Genomic DNA, 20,447 nt, shown 5'->3' with positions numbered 1-20,447 from the left:
ATGAAATATGGACTCATTTGTTTTAAAGTACGAGATACCAGATTGAGTCCACGTTCCATTAGGTGCACTGTAAGATTGGGACAATGAAATGCGGACTAATTGGTTGTATTGCGCATGCCTTAGTGACAGGTCGCGTGTGAGGGTTAGACACCACATTAGGGTAAAAGAGAACAGATTTCGTAGGAGTCCACATTTCACATGACACCGGACTGGGACCCGCGAGCTTCTGCATGGACGTCAAAATGCGTACCGCTATTTTTTTTTGGGGGGGGGGGGAGGGAGCGATATTAAAGTGAAGAGGGTGAACCGCATATTCAAATTCGTTCTCTTGTATTAGGTTCTAGACATGTTTTTCCAAGAACGTAATTTTTTTTTTCATATTACAGGTTTTCGGTAATTGCAAATATAATTTCATTTTGATGTTTATATTAAAAACAATTATGGGAACGGAAAAGTGATACTTATGCTTGTAAATTTTTCGAGAAAAAAAAGAGAACAAAAGTCGTGTGTTTTGCAAAATTGGAGTATAAATTCTCCTGTTAATTGTTTCCAAAAAATCGCACGGCTTCTATTATAATTATGCACACAAAAACGTTTAACACGGCCAAATTTATGCGTAGGTATATAGGCATTTTTATTGTCCTTTGGCAACTGCCGGATATGAAAATCAATTATCCGTAAAAGTATAAAATGCATGCACTACAAACCGGTAACGGACCGCCGGTAATTGCATGAAAGAAAATTGAAGGGCAGAGGAATTACAGTGACAGACAGGATGATCATACAAAAAAAAAACAAGTTTAATTTCATTACTTCTTTGACGTTTGCTCCATTCCAAATATATTTTCCGTTAGCAAAGGTATTCTGAACTATTCACATGCTCGTCACATTTATGGTTAATATATGAGCAACATCAGTGAGCAACATCGGTGAGCAACATTGGTGGAATGTGACCGTACAGTACTTTTGTTTAGCATTCCACATAAATAAGGCTTTATACAAAAATATCAAAAGTCGGGCATCTCTTGCAATTCAGCATCTTTTCAATGCATTTAAATTTTCCATCTCCAACTTAACACCAGTATCAGGAGTTCATAAACATGTGTACTACAATATACAACAGCACATGTACAATTCAAAGCCAGTGCATGTAGGCCTACATGTACATGTAGGATCATTATTTTGCAATGACCCAGGAAAGTACCTCACAGTTTAAGGACAGAAACCTTGCTCAAAGTGAAGATAGGAACAGGTAACAAATACCTTATGAAATTATTCACCTAGTGAAATGGTATATCGTTTCGAAGAAAAGTAACACTGAAGGTTGGTCACGGGCAAACTGTTTACGTGTGTTGGCAAGAGAATCCAGGTACAAGACCAAATCAAAAAGTTGGCTCTCATTTTCTCTGCTTTCTCAAACCGTATAGAATCCACCGAGTTGAAACATGTTATATGTTATGCACACTAATAAGACTTGATGATACTTTACTGCTTCAAATGAAAAAATACAGGGTTTATGTATATGTACCTTTAAATCAACCTATACAAAAGCAGGTTTCATCAATATCTGGCATTAATTCATAAGGGCAATAGACCTTTATCAGGGTACGCCATCTTGAAAATCATAGCGAGGCAAATAACGCCCACAAACATGGCGGCGTTAATAGTTTGTGCAGTGAACGAGGGACTCTCGCAAACTTACAGCAGATTGACAATCTTAAAAATGGATGGATATCTCAATTAGGTTTCCCCGAAATATCAAAATGGCGTACCCGACATAGACCTTTATCATGCTGCCACCATTTCAGTCATGTTCCCTGTATCCAATAACAGTACTGAATTATATTTTTTTTGTGCAAAAAAGGAACCAGACTTTCTCCTTCCAACCTCGCTTTGGTTAAGTTGATTTGAATGGGGGAAAATGAAGATTGCCGCAACCTGATAATGGTCTATTCCATAAACTCACGTTATAATTCGAGGGGGTCTTAACTCTGTGCCGTTATTCTATAAAGTCACAGCATTTATAACGCCAAATATTTAACCTCTGTTGGCTTGGCTAAAAGGTGTTTTTTTTTATCGGTAACTCACGTAGGACATACCCTGCATTTAAAATTTGTCTCATATTGTGCACTGATGGACGAAACTTTTTATAATTAGTGCCCTTGCATCATAACGATGTAAGCCAGTTCAAAAAATAATCAATCATAAAATCTCTTGAGGGATTTATTTCGGTAACTCACGTTACGGTAGCTCACGTTACAGTTTGTCCGTCATTCTTTGGTGCAAGTTAAAACAGACAACAAAACAAATCACTCTTTTCGTACAAAAAAATGAACCTTTCTCTCTGCCTTCAAAACAAAACCTCACAAGAACTGTTGCTTTTTTATGTAAAAAAACAATGTGCCAAAATGACTACCTAAATCCCTATAAGCACCCAAAACAGTTTTCATGTTCTTGTAATCTGGTTCCCAGACTCCACTTCAGATGAAACGGAGCAATTTATAGACGTCCTGGAATTGTAAAGTTATACCAGTCTAGCTGGTTTGTACCCTTTCATAGGTGTGTAATCGATTGCTAACAAAATGCGGACTAACTAAATATGGCAAATTGAGGGCAGTATTCGAAAAAAAGCCACTCGGCCGACCAGCCTTGGAAATGGATACAAAACTACCGCTTTTCTTGAAAATGTCAGCACACAAGGTGATATGGTTATACAGGATGATTAAGAATGTCATTCACTATAACAGTGGGTATTTCATAATAATTTGGTTTTTGATGTTTGCAAATGTTGTACATGTATATTCCCTTTAACCCTAAAAGGGCCGGGCGGATTCTTTTTCCGCGAAAGCCTTGAAAAAAAAAAAGAATTCGCGACCCGAGCTGTTATGTCTTTTTAGCCTCGAGCCTTGCGCATCTTTTGATACCAACAATATAAAAATTGGACAATGGGTTGCCGCGCAGCGAACAACGTTTCGGTGAAAACTTAATTTTACCATATACGTCGTGTACACAGAGCAGAATTACCATTCGTACATATGAATAATTAATTAGCCATAATTCCAAAAACCCTTTTACATATAGTCATGACATTTCTTGGGTATGTTTATGATGAGTTGCTCTATGCACGTACCGAGTTTCAAATGTTTTCGTCACTCGATGGCCGAGATCTCCCCCCCCCCCCCCCCCCGGCTGAGAGATGGTCAAAATAACCCGGCCCTTTTAGGGTTAAACGGACAACCTATGGAGTACCGAAGTGAATACGTCACGCGCACAAAATGTGTGTGAAAGACATTGGCGTGTGATTCAGCCTGTGAACCAACACGCGCACGTACTCCATTCGTTTGCACTACACTTTCTGGTTCTAAATGACATCACACTTCTGTACTCCATACGTTGTTTCAGCCAATAAGGGAACTAGCCTATTTGCTCCATCGCGGGCACCTTTCATTTTACACAGCCAAAACACTGCCGTTTAGAAATTGTAACAATTCTTGTTTTAACTTTGGCAAACATACAGATACAATTTGCATTACTTGCAAAAACTGACAAATGTTTTCCATAAACCTACACACAAAAGTGGTTGGATACTTTTCTGCCAAATTTGAAACACATATTTGGTATGTAAAACAATACACTTCAGAGAAGGTTCAATTTCTTTTCAGCTGAACTTGCCAAAGAAAGTTTGTCAGACGAAATCTGTCTGTTTAATATATGCCATATTTTTAAGTCAGGGCGTGCCCTAACTATACATGGGTGTATAGATTGTAGTTAAACATGTTGCTAAAACGAATTAAACTGTCACTTTCATATCACCCTATAGAAAATTTGTTTACAACAGTAATATTCTCAGCAGCATAACTGGGGTCACACTCACAAGGAGGGTAACTTTAGGGGCCCTAATTTTCTGGAAGGGAGCAAAGTGAGTTCTACCATACATGAAGTTTCAACCAAAAAAGGCCTTCATTGTTTCCTATCTCCAAATTGCCAGCTAGTCTGAGTATCACCCATTGTCCGAGGCAGCCCTTTCTGTAGCCAACGTCAGATGTATCTGAGCAATGCAAATTATGCAATACCGCACGCCAGCCAATTAGAGTCCACTCTAGAAATTGTGACATCATTTCAATCAGAAATGTGGACAAAGCTGTTGATTGGTCAATTTGGCTGCCATGTTTATGCAATACAAGCTGGTTACCAGAGGCCCCATGCAGAGCAGCTACTGAATGGTCAGAAACTCAAGATCAAGACGCAGTCTGGTTTTGCATGATAAATGCCGAACCTGCTTGCATATCATAGCCATTTGCTGTGTGCAAAGGTCTATTTCATAGCAGGGACTAGGGGAAACAGGGGGGTGGCTAAGCAGGCAGGCCCAGCCCCCCCCCCTCCCCCCATCCTAAAAATGGCACTGTGACAGCAAATCTCATTTGTTAATACATGTATACTCATAATCGGTCCGTGCAGTCCAGATAAAATGTCTCACATGAGCAACACATACTCTGCCCCATGGTCACTTAGGCATTTTTTGATGGTTGCTATGACGGTGACGAGTCGACGATCCATCGCCTGCAGGTGAAGCTCTGTCAGGATGGGAGCTAGAGGATCATGGGATAGCACTCTCCTCATCACGTGGCTAAGGCGGCCATCTTGAAGGGACAGAAGCTTATCCCAGGTAGATTTCCGGATTCTAACCATCACATGAGGGGAACAACATGAAGTGAGTTAGTGATGACATCATTTTTGATATAATGTGATTTACTTTACTACCATTTGCAGCTTTCTAAAAAGTAACCAACCAAGTTATTGTGAAAAAGCTTACTTGGCTTAATGATAGCAAAGATATACAACTGTGATTCTGATTTGGGACGTGGCAATTATACAAACGGCAGAAATTCGCCGTTTGAAGCCGCTCCACCCTTTTGCCGCTCAGAGCGTCAAGACCTGTCGAACTTCCGGCAGAAACCCGGCTGCAGCTTCAATTGTCGACTTCAAGCCGTATCTAATTCAAACAATTTCAAATTTTAGGCCATTATTTGAATTAGCCACGAAATTAGACGTTTGTAGCAAGCCTTAGAAGTTCCGAAACATCAGTTTTGTTAACGCATGTTGCAGTAATGTTGATCAACATGTAACAGATGTAACGTAAGGGAATAGCTGGAAGGCTGATACGCCCTCGCGCTATATGATTAAGCACACCAGGAGCCATGATTTTACAGGATGCTGTAGACTGTCATTCCCTAACAATCCAGTATGGTATTTTGTGATAATTTGATCATTTCGTTTTGTGATGTTTGCAAATGTTGCATCTTCCCTTTAACATCGAGAACAAAGTGAAACCCGGTATCATGCAATTATAGTGCATGGTGGGTGAATACAGACGAGCACCGAGGAAATAGGTAATTTCTTAATGGAATTCGTAAGTTACAGGTGTATGCAATACATGATGAACTTTTTGTACGTGAACATACGTGTACATAAAATTACAAATAAATAGTACATGAATCATACTCCTACAATTAATTTTAATGGGGTATAATAAATGTTTATGCTCGATTATTTGAAAACCCCTTTGAGAAATAAGTAGGCCTACTTCACAGGCAGAAAATAAAGAAAACATGCAAAATGTTTTGTTTTTTTACATTGAAAACAGCTTTCTTGCCATTTTACAATGACTCTTTATCTCCCTTGTAGCAGTAAAAGGGAGAAATTTCAACAGTTTATTTTCTATGCTAATGAAAATGTTCACTTTCATGAGCCAAAGCAAATTCCTTCCATTTTCTTGGAGAAAGTTCTACTCGGTTCTTGTCTATCATGCAAACAGCTTGTTTGGACATTAGTAGTGGCCAATATTTCTTCAAAACTTTTTTGTGGATAATTTTGAAGGACAAACTGTTGTACTGTTAATATGCACTTTTGACAAGGAGTGCGCGAAAGGATTTGCTAATAATTAGAAAAAATAACAACTTTCTTGTCGCTTGCAATGACAACAAGTAATGTGCATGAAAACCAGACGAGCTGAATTTCAGATGCATGTTTTCTGCTCATGAAGCACACGTTGACAGCTGTATATGCTGACCCTGTGATTCCCCGTGAAATTGGTGAACAACAAGCTATTGTACATTTGCGTTTATTGTCCAGCAAATTGAGTCTGTTGTTGCACATCCATTAAGTCTGCATTGTGGACACCCACATTTGAGGAACACGAGCAGACGTTTCAAAATTTGTTGAAAGATTCTACGAAAGTCCACCTCAGTGTTTTCACAATAATTTATGATGAAACGTTCCACTAAAACATCACGGCTCCTTTCAAGGGAATTAAATGGTTTTGTACGTTCCACATCATGTAAAACTCATGTATTATGCTTCAAATATCAGGGCTATACTTTTAACACCTAACACTTGCCGGTTTTTTGAAATAGAAAATCATGCAGTCTGGAGCAAATTTCAAATTGACTAATTCTCACATGGGAAACTGCCAAGCGGCTGAGAGTATGAATATGAAAATCTATGCAAATGAGCTCCTCCCACTACGTGTGCTGTGCGTGCAGATTCGACAGTATGGCAGTGATGTAGTGCCTTGATGCTGGGCCTTGGCCTTAAGGCTGCCTTAAGGCTGGATTTTAGGGCCTTGGCCTTGGCCTCGAGGCTTGAGGACAAAAGCCTTGGCCTTGGCCTTGGCCTTGAGGGTTCAGGGCCTTGCAATTTTGAGTCAAGGCTCTTCAAGGCCCATAGATTTTTGAATTTTCCAGATAAATCTGTTCGAAATTTTGCTGTTACCATTTTAATCGTATCACCATGGAGGAGGGAAGCACCCTATAGATTTGTGTGTTGGGCACACTTCCACTTTTGTAGCATCACATTTTGTTGCCATTGTAGTAGATTTGCTGCAAAAATATTCCGTACACTTGTGGGGCTAATGAGATGATCACTTTAATTGCATATAACTATGGAATACATCTGATTGGTTGTATATGTCTCCCTGATAAGTGCTAAAGATTTGCATGTATCTGTTTTAGATAATGCTGATATTTCTGACCATGTTGGGCCAGCAAATAAAAATTTCCAAAATCAGTTTCTCGGATCCCCCTTTTGTTACAATTGGGAGAATTGTGTGTCAATATAGAAGTAAATCATTATTTTGTTTAGTTAAACCATATTGAAGACCTGAACTTATACTTTAATAGATACAGTGCAGTCATAAAACGGTGTAGGCCTATGCGAGCATGTTGATTGCAATTAAAGAAATGTTGTTCTTCGTAAAAAGCAATTCGTGATGATAAGGGCGGATCCAGGGGGGCTAAAAGGGGCCATGCCCCCCCCCCCCCAAAAAAAAAACACCCGAAACCATTTTTTTTTTAATGTGACGTCGTAATAAAGTCAGGCAATGAGTACACCATCTTTTCCTCAAAAAACATTGGTTAAAGTGGTCAGAAATTGCCTCAAATTGCACCACAGAGCATCTCGAATCCCAAAAATTTTCGGGTCCCGGGGGGGGGGGGGAACCAAAATTTCTTTGTCCCCCCCCCCAAATTGTGTTCTGGATCCGCCCTTGCGTGATGATGTGTCACTCATGTGACTATAATTAGTTCTATATCAGTGGTCATTTCATAAAACAGGGCCTTGGCCTTGGCCTTGGCCTTGAGGGTTAAGCCTTGGCCTTGGCCTCGAGGCTTGAGGGTCAAAGCCTTGGCCTTGGCCTTGAGGGTCAAAGCCTTGGCCTTGGCCTTGGCCTTGGCCTTGAGGGTCAAAGCCTTTGCTCCAACACTGCAGTATGGTGAAGCTCAAGTTTTGCATAAACTTGAAAGGAAAACCACAAAGAAGTATACGTGTCACAATGGCATATAAATACATTTAAATATAAATACATTTACAAGCTGTTTATACATCAATTGAACCCCCCCCCCCCCAAAAAGGGAAATGAAGTCAACAATTTCAATTTCACTTCCCCAGCGAGGATATTGATTGGATCAGGATTAAAAGTTTGAAGAAGTATGCATTAGTCATGAACAGCCTGCAGCGCGCGTGAGGCATGCTTGAAATTCCTGGGTAGCGCTGCCAATATTGCCAAGTCTGCATTTGATTCATTATGTCACAAATCGGCTATAAGGAAGGGGGAACAAACAAAAAACAATCCAGCAGATGGACCGAGACTAGGATTTTCCGACACTGTTGGAACCTGTGACAATACATAATTGTAAACCGTGGTCTTTTTTTTGCAAGACCGCTTCCATGCAAAGGATTTCACGCAAGGATTAAAGTAAATCATGATGAGTACAAATATATACTGTTTGACTCAATAATAGTATAGATAATACAAAAACTATGAATGATTGGCATTCAGAAGCTACTAGTATGCAGCGCATAAATGTGAACTTACATAATGTGAGCTTACAAAGGAATCGGTATGATTCATGTACAGATGTTCACGCTCGATTATTTATTCGGACAATCAATAGACCGATCCAGTAAGCACCGCCCCATGGTATTCTGACCAATCACAGCCGTGATACATTATGTCCGACATGCGTGCACAAAAGTCCGACATGCGTGCACGCGCGTGTGATGCGCGCGGCAGGAAAATGCAGTTTGGGAGGGGCTTACTGGATCGGTCCATTCACAGGCTGAGAGGATTTCAGAACAACTACTATGCAACAGTGATGTAGTGCCTTGATGCTGGGCCTTGGCCTTAAGGCTGCCTTAAGGCTGGATTCTGGGGCCTTGGCCTTGGCCTAGAGGCTTGAGGGCAAAAGCCTTGGCCTTGGCCTTGGCCTTGAGGGATCACAGCCTTGCAATTTTGAGTCAAGGCCCTTCAAGGCCCATAGATTTTTGCATTTTCCAGATAAATCTGTTCGAAATTTTGCTGTTACCATTTTAATCGTATTACCATGGAGGAGGGAAACCCCTTGTAGATTTGTGTGTTGGGCACACTTCCACTTTTATAGCATCACATGTTGTTACCATTGTAGTAGATTTGCTGCAAAAATTGATTCGTGATGATGAGTCATGTGACTATAATTAGTTCTATATCAGTGGTCATTTTATAAAACAGGGCCTTGGCCTTGGCCTTGAGGAATAAGACTTGGCCTCGAGGCTTGAAGGTCTAAGCCTTGGCCTTGGCCTTGAGGGTCAAAGCCTTGGCCTTGGCCTTGGCCTTGAAGGTTTAAGCCTTTGCTCCAACACTGCTATGCAATGTCTGTTATTGGCGATTCGGGTAGAACACACATACCGCTGTTGCAAGATAGGTAGGTGAACAATACATTGCAATAGTTCATGTCACAGCAACTCCGCAAGCCAGTTCGCCCGTTATCCACGGAGCCAACGTCTGATACATCAAATATTTATGCTATCTCGCGCCTCAGCCAATCGGAGTCGACCTTACTATAAATCGTGACGTCATTTTACTCCCAAAGCAGGACTAAACATTTGATTGGTCAATTAAATGAAACTGAACCTGTATTTGAAAATTCACTGGTCTGTGTTGTGCACACCCAAATTGAGTGACACGCACAGACTTTTAAAAATTACTTCGAAAATAAGGTACGAAGGTACGAGTTGACTGAGAGTCGCTAGTAAGAATACTTCATAATGAAACATTCTACCAAAAAATCACTGTTACTTTCAAACGAATTAAACTGTTTTATTATAATCTACATCATGTTAAACTCATGTGTTATGCTTCAAATATTAGGGCTGCACTTTCCACACATAATACTCGCCATATCGCTTGACAAAAAAATAGCAGTTTGGAGAAAATCTCAAATTGACTATGAGGTGACATGGAAAAGCGTCAAGCTGCCGAGACATGAATATTAAAATCTATGCAAATAAGCTCCTCCCACTAATCGTGTATTGCTAGAGTGCCGTGAACCTACAGCGTTCCACCGTACTGGACGTAGAATTGCGACAACTTCAGACTTTTTAAACCATTGCTATGACGTCACACTATTGTTAAAAGTGTGGCTTCGGATCTACGAATCTCTTACACTGGTCACAAAGTATGGATTCGGAACGACGAATGTTTAGTTAAGTGTGGATTCAGAATTACGAATCCACACTTTGAACACGTCGGACAATTATTGTTCTCCACAATGAGCATGAATAGGCCCGCGTCTGCGTGAAAATTTGCTTTCCCAATATTACCAATGCATCTTCACTGTCAGATTCTCAGCCGTCACTGCAAAATCTACTTTTTGTCAGAAAGAAATCGTTGTCTGAACTATCCATTTTGACGTAAGGAGCCTATATACACAAAATTACTTGGTTGTACGGGTGTGGCGATACACATGCTAAACACGCCAGGAATACAAAAAATGCTGTTGTCGCTTGGTCAGATCTCTTCCACATACGCAAGCATTAAACTTAACCTCGAAATCAAAGTGAAACCCGGTATGCATGAATAATAGTAGTAGTAAATGCAGACGAACACAAACAAAATAGCTTATTTCTAAATAGAATTCGTAATTGTTACAGGTGCATAATAAAAAACAATATATGAGCTGGCTGATTGTATTATACGTGTAGATAAAACAAAAACCGTTTATATACATATCATACGCCTACAACTTTTAATTGCGTATAATTATTGTTTATGCTCGATTAATTGAAATCCTCTTTGAGAAATAAGTTGCAGGCTGACAGAAATTAAGGAAAAGTTCAAGAAGCGTACATTGACCCCTGTTAAAGTTGTGTTAAAACAGTGAGTCGAGTCGAGCCTGGTACCGTCTATGGTTCATTGCTGACGTTCATCAACTCATTGTAAGCTGAGCCTGTTCTAGCACATTCATTTCAGTCTGCATTGTGGACACCCAAATTTGAGGAACACGCACAGACTTCTCAAAAATTAGCAATTTTACAACGAATTGCCATATTACTTCAATACATTGAACTAACAATGATTTATATAAAAAAAAAAAGTTCCACTAATACATCCCGGTTCCTGTCAAGAGAATTAAATGGTTGTGTATGTTCTACGTGTTGTAAACCCCATGTATTATACTTCACACATCAGGGCTGGAATTTCTGCTGTCCCCATAGCGTCTTCGGGGACCGATAGTACCGTATCGTGGGACAACTCGTGTGTAAAGTCCCTACAATAATTATTACGGAACAAATGTGACCCGCTCCACAAAAATGAGTCTGTTGTGGCAAAACTGACATTTTGAGTTAACTACATTAATAAACTGGGAATGAAATAAGCTTTCATTTTGTATATCACGGACCTCTCTAGGACGTTTGGTTGCACTGTTGTGCCTTTTTTAATTCTGTCAAGTTTTTGCAAAGCAAGAAATGTCTCAATGAAGAAAAAAGGGTTTAAAAATTACAAATACACTGTAACTAACCAAGAAAAGCACCAAAAATCATAAATTTGTTAGTCTTTTTCTTACAATATTTAGATTTCTGTGTAAGATATCTGAACTAAAACTATCAAACAACCAAAATAAAACAAAAACAGAAAATCCAAATTTTGAGCAAATTTTCACTGTTTCCATTTAAAAGTGGTAAAAGCTGGAATTCAAGCTATGCGACATCAGACTCATTTTTGCAGAGCGGGTCACAAATGAACCTGTATAAAGTATACATACATGAGCTACAAACAGGCAGCACGAATCATACTCCAAGGTTCAGTTGGATCTGATGTTGATGCTTGATTTTAGTTGACGACCCATTTGACAAATAATACAATTGCTGACACAGAAATCAAGAATATATATACGAAATATGTTGACACAATGTTCGAACGCCACTGCTATGCTGTAAGATAGGTGAACGGAATTGCATAATGTAATATATACCCAGCACGATATGTGACAGAGGGGACCCTACACACACCCTGACACCCCTCGATTTCTCAAGAGAATTTCTGAGATTCTAGTATTAACACAATGGCAACACAAAGGAGGGAGTCCTAATTCCGTAATTCATAACAAGACTTGTTCATTTTCACTATAGTATACCAAAAACAAAATTAAGTCCAAACTTTCCCCCCCCCCCCCAAAAAAAAACCCTATAACGTGTTCTCTAAAGCTCTGGGCATCATGAACAAGCAAAACACACACAGAGCGCGCCCTCTTTTGATATTGTCGGTTCTCGTTTGGGAAAACAATAATTCGCGGCCCACCCCTCCCCCAAAATATATTTATATTCAGCCGCAGGTCCACTTGTCCTCGCGATTGTGTATTTCCACGCGTAATGAACTGTTTATTTAAAACCGATAATAAAGGTCCACCTTATTTTGAAACTGTGAACCTCATGATAAAAACGATCTCCCTTTCCACCAGCCCTGTTTAATCAGAATTATTTAATGACTCATCAGAGCAGACTGGAAATTGACTTTTATTCCATTGCTTTCATTTCTATTCGCAAGTTCCCGGCAAAAAAAGGAAGATTTAACCTCGCTTTCAATTTTGTAACATATCCGAGTCGTGGAGTATATAGTCCATACTTCTGACGTTCATGATAGCCCGGTCACGGCAATCATATTTTTTTTGCATATTCACTAGGGTCTGTGGACACCCAACTTGAGTACTCACAGACCTCACAAAAATTGACAAAATCGCGAGATTTTGCACGTAAAAACTCTGTTAACGTAAAACGTGGCAGGGAACAATTAATATAATAAAATGATCCACCAAAAACTCACGGCTAATGTTATAAGAATTAAACGGTTTGCGTCATCTAAATCGCATACAACTCGTGCATGCATGCACAGTGTGCTTCAAATTTCAGGCCTGTATTGTCAACACTAAAAACTTGCCGTTTAGCTTGACAATAGTCGCCCAGTTTGGAGAAATAGTCAAATGGAATATGCCTCACATGGGAAATTGTAAAGCGGTCGGGATATATGAATATTAAAATCTATGTAAATGACTCCTCCCACTTATACGTGTACTAAATTGGGATTGAGTGAAGCTTCAGTTTCTCATTAAATGGGAAAAACACTTTATAAGTTCAATGTAAGTGTTAAAGATTTTTATAAATCATTTTGCAAAAAAAAAAAAAAAAAGCTCAAAGACATCCAAGACTTCCAACCAGTCCACGAATCAGGTGCTAATCGTAGGTGATTTAACCGCCATTATTCATTGTTATAGGCCTATAACTTCTCTAGAGAAGTTACATAACAAGGAATAATGGTGTATAAAATCACCTACGGTTATCATGAATAAGCATATCGCACAGAAATGCCCTCTTTTGATATTGGCGAATCTCGTTTGGGAAAAGTCACCAAGCCATTCACGCCCCCCCCCCCCTCCCTAAAACAAAACAAAATCGGCTGCGGGTCCACTCTGTCCTCGCGATGGATTGTGTATTTCCACGCGTTATCAACAATTTACCACACATTTCAAAGGTCCACTTTGTGGTGAAAACGTCAACTTCATGGTAAAACAATCCTCCCCTTCCACTAGGCTGACTACGGCCCTGTTTAATCACATACATTAATTACTCATCAGAGCAGACTGATGATTAATTGTAATCAACTTATATTCTGCACTAGAAAGCAGGAGGTCGTGGGTTCGAGACCCATCCGAGTGATTTTTTTTTCAAACTTTCACTCCGGAGGTAAGACACTGATTAGTGATTATACGTCGGTAAGGCCCCAAAAAAAAGTCTCCGGTTTCTGGTATGGAGCTTGTCCAAAAAGTGGTGCGGCGACGCGGCTTTTTTTTTTTACCTGACTTTTTTGCTTCAAATGTCGACTGATGACTGCAAATGGTGCCCAACTAAACTTAGTGGAATATATGGGAGTCCAGAGAGGCCACATAAAGCTTATTCTCGATCATAACCCCATCTAAAAACACGTTAAAATTGTGCAGCAGCAGGATTCCAGTCAAACCAGTGAGTTTGGCGGTTTTGAGACATCATCTTTCATTGAAAAAAAAAACGTTTTCATTTTGCCGACGCGCATGGCTACGGCGACGCGCGCGCATACCAGAAACCGGAGACTTTTATTTTTTGGCCTAAGGGCAAAACCTAATTTGATTTACATCACCCCGACGCAAAATCAATCTAATGAAGTTTTAGTACATTGTTTTCATTTTTATTCGCGATCGCAAGTTCATAAAAAAAACCTCGATTTCAATTTTATAACATGTCTGAGTAGTGAATTAGTAATCCATTGTAATAAAACTAACAACGATAGTCCTACTGTACTCATTGTCGATACTTCTATTCTTTTCACTTTAAGTACATGTAGGTCTGTAATGTGTACACTCAACTTGAGCATCTCTCACAGACTTTTCAAAAATTTGCGAAAATCATAAATCGCGAATGATGCAGATTATAAAGCAGGCAACAATATATATACAGAAACAATATACAACAAAATCACGGCTTTTATTTCAAGAATCACACGGTTTGTATTTTTTTACATCAAATACAACTCGTGCGATATGCTTCTAATGTCAGGGATGTATTTTAACACTTAAATCGTGCCATTTAGCTTGACAATAATCGTCCAGTTTAGAAAAAGAGACGAATTGAATATACCTCACATGGGAAATAGTACAGCGGCCGGGATATATGAATATTAAAATATATGCAAATGAGCTCCTCCCACTATAATACGTGTACCGAATTGGGAGTAAGTGAAGCTTCAGTTTCTCGTTAAATGAAGGAAAAAACCTAATTGCAAAGTAAGTGTTCAAGCTTTTTATTACATATTTTGTATATATACAAACCATCAAGACAGCTAAAACTTACACCAAAGCAATCCTGTTTACCAGGATCGACCTTGGCAGCAGGCAGCCCGCTAGCCAAATGCCAGGGGACCGGTGTCATATGAAAATCGGACTAGTATGAAAATTGGACTCTTTTTCCCTTTTATTGGTTAAACCCTTTCACGTGACCGGTACCCTCTCCTAATTATCTATGCATGAGCATGCGCAATACCACCAATGAGTCCGTATTTCATAAAACTTAAATCGTGCTACACCGGTGTGGACGGTAATTCTGTCCCACGGTAAAAGTGTCCGGGGGACAGAATTACCTAGGTAAAAGTGTCCCCCCTGTCCCGTTAATTCTGTCCCCCTCCAGGTAATTCTGTCCCCTCCAGTTAATTCTGTCCCCCCTGGTTTTGCACGCACAAGTTGTTTTATTGATGTTATTATAATGAATTCAGCGCACAGGGTATACATTTTTAGATTTTTCCACCCTTCATCAATAATTATCAAAATGAAATTAACGTTTAGATGTTAATCAACCGATCTTTGTTTCTGCAAGAAGGCACGCGTAGTAATACTCAACCTATCGCTAGCACGCCCTCGCGCATCAGCCGCCGATATGCGCACGTGTGACTGTCATGGCGGACTTCAATGAGGAGAATTGGCAAAATTATACGCGACACGGGTCACCGCGCCGCCCTCCTGCTGCTGGTGCACTGCTGTCCCGGGCCCCGTCCCCGGCCGCGGCCCTGGCGCGGCCCGTGGGTGCGGTACCCTCGCGCGCACGCCCACCATGCAAATCGTTCGCTCCCGAAGTCGTCATCAAAACGGGAGTTGTGCTTTGATGACGTAAGCACCATCCCGAATTTAGCAAGGCGCCGAGCAAAAACTGTTAATAACTTCACTAATATACAGTCTGGGTGCTAGACTTGTGACGTTGCACGGGGACACATTTACCAGGGGGGGGGGGGGGGACACATTTACCAGGGGGGGGGGACACATTTACCAGGGGGGGGGGGGGGCACATTTAACGTCGTGCAGGGGGGCAGATTTACCTAGAGGGGGACAAGTTTACCTAGGTAAAAGTGTCCCCCCGGACAGATGTACATGGTTGTTCAGCGCCCTCTACGATAGCTCAGTCGATACATGGTCGTGATTTTGCACCACGATGTTGCAGATTCCATTTCGTAACCGAAATTGATTTAATTTTCTAACCTGATGCTCGGATGATTTTTTTTTTTCAAAAGGGAAATAAAGTCCGAATTTCATTACGCTCGAATTTATTTTCCCTTCTAATTTCATATTTTGTTCTCCTGATGTTACAAAAGTAAGTCCAAAACGCAATAGTGTGCACCCATATGCGGATGTCGTGCGCAGACCTTTCAAAAATTGACAAATGTTCCAAGGCGAATATTTGCTCTACGTCAAATTCTACGCAGGCAAAATTGCAAATTATGCCGTGAACCTACAGCGTTTCACCGTACTGGACGTAGTATTGCGACAACTTCAGACTTTTTAAAACATTGCTATGACGTCACACTATTGTTAAAAGTGTGGATTCGGATCTACGAATCTCTTACACTGGTCACAAAGTGTGGATTCGGAACGACGAATCTTTAGTAAAGTGTGGATTCGGAATTACGAATCCACACTTTGAACACGTCGGACAATTATTGTTCTCCACAATGAGCATGAACAGGCCCGCGTCTGCGTGAAACTTTGCTTTCCCAATATTACCAATGCATCTTCACTGTCAGATTCTCAGCCGTCACTGCAAAATCTACTTTTTGTCAGAAAGAAATCGTTGTCTGAACTATCCATTTTGACGTAAGGAGCCTATATACACAAAATTACTTGGTTGAACGGGTGTGGCGATACACATGCTAAACACGCCAGGAATACAAAAAATGCTGTTGTCGCTTGGTCAGATCTCTTCCACATACGCAAGCATTAAACTTAACCCCGAAAACAAAGTGAAACCCGGTATGCATGAATAATAGTAGTAGTAAATGCAGACGAACACAAACAAAATAGCTTATTTCTAAATGGAATTCGTAATTGTTACAGGTGCATAATAAAAAACAATATATGAGCTGGCTGATTGTATAAACGTGTAGATAAAAAAAAACCGTTTATATACATAAATTATCATACGCCTACAACTTTTAATTGCGTATAATTATTGTTTATGCTCGATTAATTGAAATCCTCTTTAAGGAAAAGTTCAAGAAGCGTACATTGACCCCTGTTAAAGTTGTGTTAAAACAGTGAGTCGAGTCGAGCCTGGTACCGTCTATGGTTCATTGCTGACGTTCATCAACTCATTGTAAGCTGAGCCTGTTCTAGCACATTCATTTCAGTCTGCATTGTGGACACCCAAATTTGAGGAACACGCACAGACTTCTCAAAAATTAGCAATTTTACAACGAATTGCCATATTATTTCAATACATTGAACTAACAATGATTTATATAAAAAAAGGTTCCACTAAAACATCCCGGTTCCTGTCAAGAGAATTAAATGGTTGTGTATGTTCTACGTGTTGTAAACCCCATGTATTATACCTCACACATCAGGGCTGGAATTTCTGCTGTCCCCATAGCGTCTTCGGTCCCGACGGGGACCGATAGTACCGTATCATGGGACAACTCGTGTGTAAAGTCCCTACAATTACGGAACAACTGAACTTGTAAGTATACATGCATGAGCTAGCAATACAAACAGGCAGCACGAATCATACTCCTAGGTTCAGTTGGATCTGATATTGGTGCTTGATTTAGTTGACATTTGACAAATAATTCAATTGCTGACACAGAAATCAAGAATATATATACGAAATATGTTGACACAATGTTCGAACGCCACTGCTATGCTGTGAGATAGGTGAACGAAGTTGCATAATGTAATATACACCCAGCACGATATGTGACAGAGGGGACCCTACACACACCCTGACACCCCTCGATTTCTCAAGAGAATTCCTGAGATTCTAGTAACACAATGGCAACACAAAGGAGGGAGTCCTAATTTCGTAATTCATAACAAGACTTGTTCATTTTCACTATAGTATACCAAATACAAAATTAAGTCCAAACTTTCTTTTCCAGAAAAAAACCCTGGTGTTCTCTAAAGCTCTGGACATCATGAATAAGCAAAACGGAACAAAGAACGCGCCCTCCTTTGATATTGTCGGTTCTCGTTTGGGAAAACAATAATTCGCGGCCCACCCCCCCCCCCTCCCAAAAAAAATATTTATGATTCAGCCGCAGGTCCATTTGTCCTCGCGATTGTGTATTTCCACGCGTAATGAACTGTTTATTTAATACCGATAATAAAGGTCCACCTTATTTTGAAACTGTGAACCTCATGGTAAAAACGATCTTCCTTTCCACCAGCCCTGTTTAATCAGAAATATTTAATGACTCATCAGAGCAGACTGGAAATTGACTTTTATTCCATTGCTTTCATTTCTATTCGCAAGTTCCCGGCAAAAAAAAGGAAGATTTCACCTCGCTTTCAATTTTGTAACATATCCGAGTCGTGGAGTATATAGTCCATACTTCTGACGTTCATGATAGCCTTGTCACGGCAATCTTATTTTTTTGCATATTCACTAGGGTCTGTGGACACCCAACTTGAGTAATACTCACAGACCTCACAAAAATTGACAAAATCCTTCGCGAGATTTTGCACGTAAAAACTCTGTTAACGTAAAGTGGGACAGGCAACAATTAATATAATAAAATGATCCACCAAAAACTCACGGCTACTGTTATAAGAATTAAACGGTTTGCGTTATCTAAATCGCATACAACTCGTGCATGCATGCACAGTGTGCTTCAAATTTCAGGCCTGTATTGTCAACACTAAAAACTTGCCGTTTAGCTTGACAATAATCGCCCAGTTTGGAGAAATAGTCAAATGGAATATGCCTCACATGGGAAATTGTAAAGCGGTCGGGATATATGAATATTAAAATCTATGTAAATGTGCTCCTCCCACTTATACGTGTACTGAATTGGGATTGAGTGAAGCTTCAGTTTCTCATTAAATGGGAGAAACACCTTATAAGTTCAATGTAAGTGTTCAAGATTTTTATAAATCATTTTGTAAAAAAAAATTCAAAACAGCTCAAAGACATCCAAGACTTCCAACCAGTCCACGAATCAGGTGATAATCGTAGGTGATTTAACCGCCATTATTCATTGTTATAGGCCTATAACTTCTCTAGAGAAGTTACATAACAAGGAATAATGGTGTATAAAATCACCTACGGTTATCATGAATAAGCATATCGCACAGAAATGCCCTCTTTTGATATTGGCGAATCTCGTTTGGGAAAAGTCACCAAGCCATTCACGCCCCCCCCCCCTCCCTAAAACAAAACAAAATCGGCTGCGGGTCCACTCTGTCCTCGCGATGGATTGTGTATTTCCACGCGTTATCAACAATTTACCACACATTTCAAAGGTCCACTTTGTGGTGAAAACGTCAACTTCATGGTAAAACAATCCTCTCCTTCCACTAGGCTGACTACGGCCCTGTTTAATCACATACATTAATTACTCATCAGAGCAGACTGATGATTAATTGTAATCAACTTATATTCTGCACTAGAAAGCAGGAGGTCGTGGGTTCGAGACCCATCCGAGTGATTTTTTTTTCAAACTTTCACTCCGGAGGTAAGACACTGATTAGTGATTATACGTCGGTAAGGCCAAAAAAAAGTCTCCGGTTTCTGGTATGGAGCTTGTCCAAAAAGTGGTGCGGCGACGCGGCTTTTTTTTTTTACCTGACTTTTTTGCTTCAAATGTCGACTGATGACTGCAAATGGTGCCCAACTAAACTTAGTGGAATATATGGGAGTCAAGAGAGGCCACATAAAGCTTATTCTCGATCATAACCCCATCTAAAAACACGTTAAAATTGTGCAGCAGCAGGATTCCAGTCAAACCAGTGAGTTTGGCGGTTTTGAGACATCATCTTTCATTGAAAAAAAAACGTTTTCATTTTGCCGACGCGCATGGCTACGGCGACGCGCGCGCATACCAGAAACCGGAGACTTTTATTTTTTGGCCTAAGGGCAAAACCTAATTTGATTTACATCACCCCGACGCAAAATCAATCTAATGAAGTTTTAGTACATTGTTTTCATTTTTATTCGCGATCGCAAGTTCATAAAAAAAACCTCGATTTCAATTTTATAACATGTCTGAGTAGTGAATTAGTAATCCATTGTAATAAAACTAACAACGATAGTCCTACTGTACTCATTGTCGATACTTCTATTCTTTTCACTTTAAGTACATGTAGGTCTGTAATGTATACACTCAACTTGAGCATCTCTCACAGACTTTTCAAAAATTTGCGAAAATCATAAATCGCGAATGATGCAGATTGTAAAGCAGGCAACAATATATATACAGAAACAATATACAACAAAATCACGGCTTTTATTTCAAGAATCACACGGTTTGTATTTTTTTACATCAAATACAACTCGTGCGATATGCTTCTAATGTCAGGGATGTATTTTAACACTTAAAACGTGCCATTTAGCTTGACAATAATCGTCCAGTTTAGAAAAAGAGACGAATTGAATATACCTCACATGGGAAATAGTACAGCGGCCGGGATATATGAATATTAAAATATATGCAAATGAGCTCCTCCCACTATAATACGTGTACCGAATTGGGAGTAAGTGAAGCTTCAGTTTCTCGTTAAATGAAGGAAAAAACCTAATTGCAAAGTAAGTGTTCAAGCTTTTTATTACATATTTTGTATATATACAAA

The 20,447-nt window shown here is 39.9% G+C and overlaps 1 protein-coding gene across 2 annotated transcripts in view; it reads right to left on the bottom strand.

Moving 5' to 3' along the window:
* Positions 1 to 3,400: 3,400 nt before the first annotated feature.
* The window catches only part of LOC119720585 (glycosaminoglycan xylosylkinase-like), a 34,445-nt gene continuing 17,398 nt past the window's right edge, over positions 3,401 to 20,447 (bottom strand). For both annotated transcript variants that reach the window (XM_038190314.1, XM_038190315.1), the window contains exon 8: positions 3,401 to 4,681. In XM_038190314.1, coding sequence (XP_038046242.1) covers positions 4,474 to 4,681 — 208 coding nt within the window. In that variant the 3' untranslated portion in view covers positions 3,401 to 4,473. The remainder of the gene's footprint in view (positions 4,682 to 20,447) is intronic.

This window comes from Patiria miniata, unplaced genomic scaffold (assembly GCF_015706575.1).
Source record: "Patiria miniata isolate m_02_andy unplaced genomic scaffold, ASM1570657v1 HiC_scaffold_9, whole genome shotgun sequence".
NCBI classification, from domain to species: domain Eukaryota; kingdom Metazoa; phylum Echinodermata; class Asteroidea; order Valvatida; family Asterinidae; genus Patiria; species Patiria miniata.
This window is presented reverse-complemented; position numbering and strand designations above follow the sequence as displayed.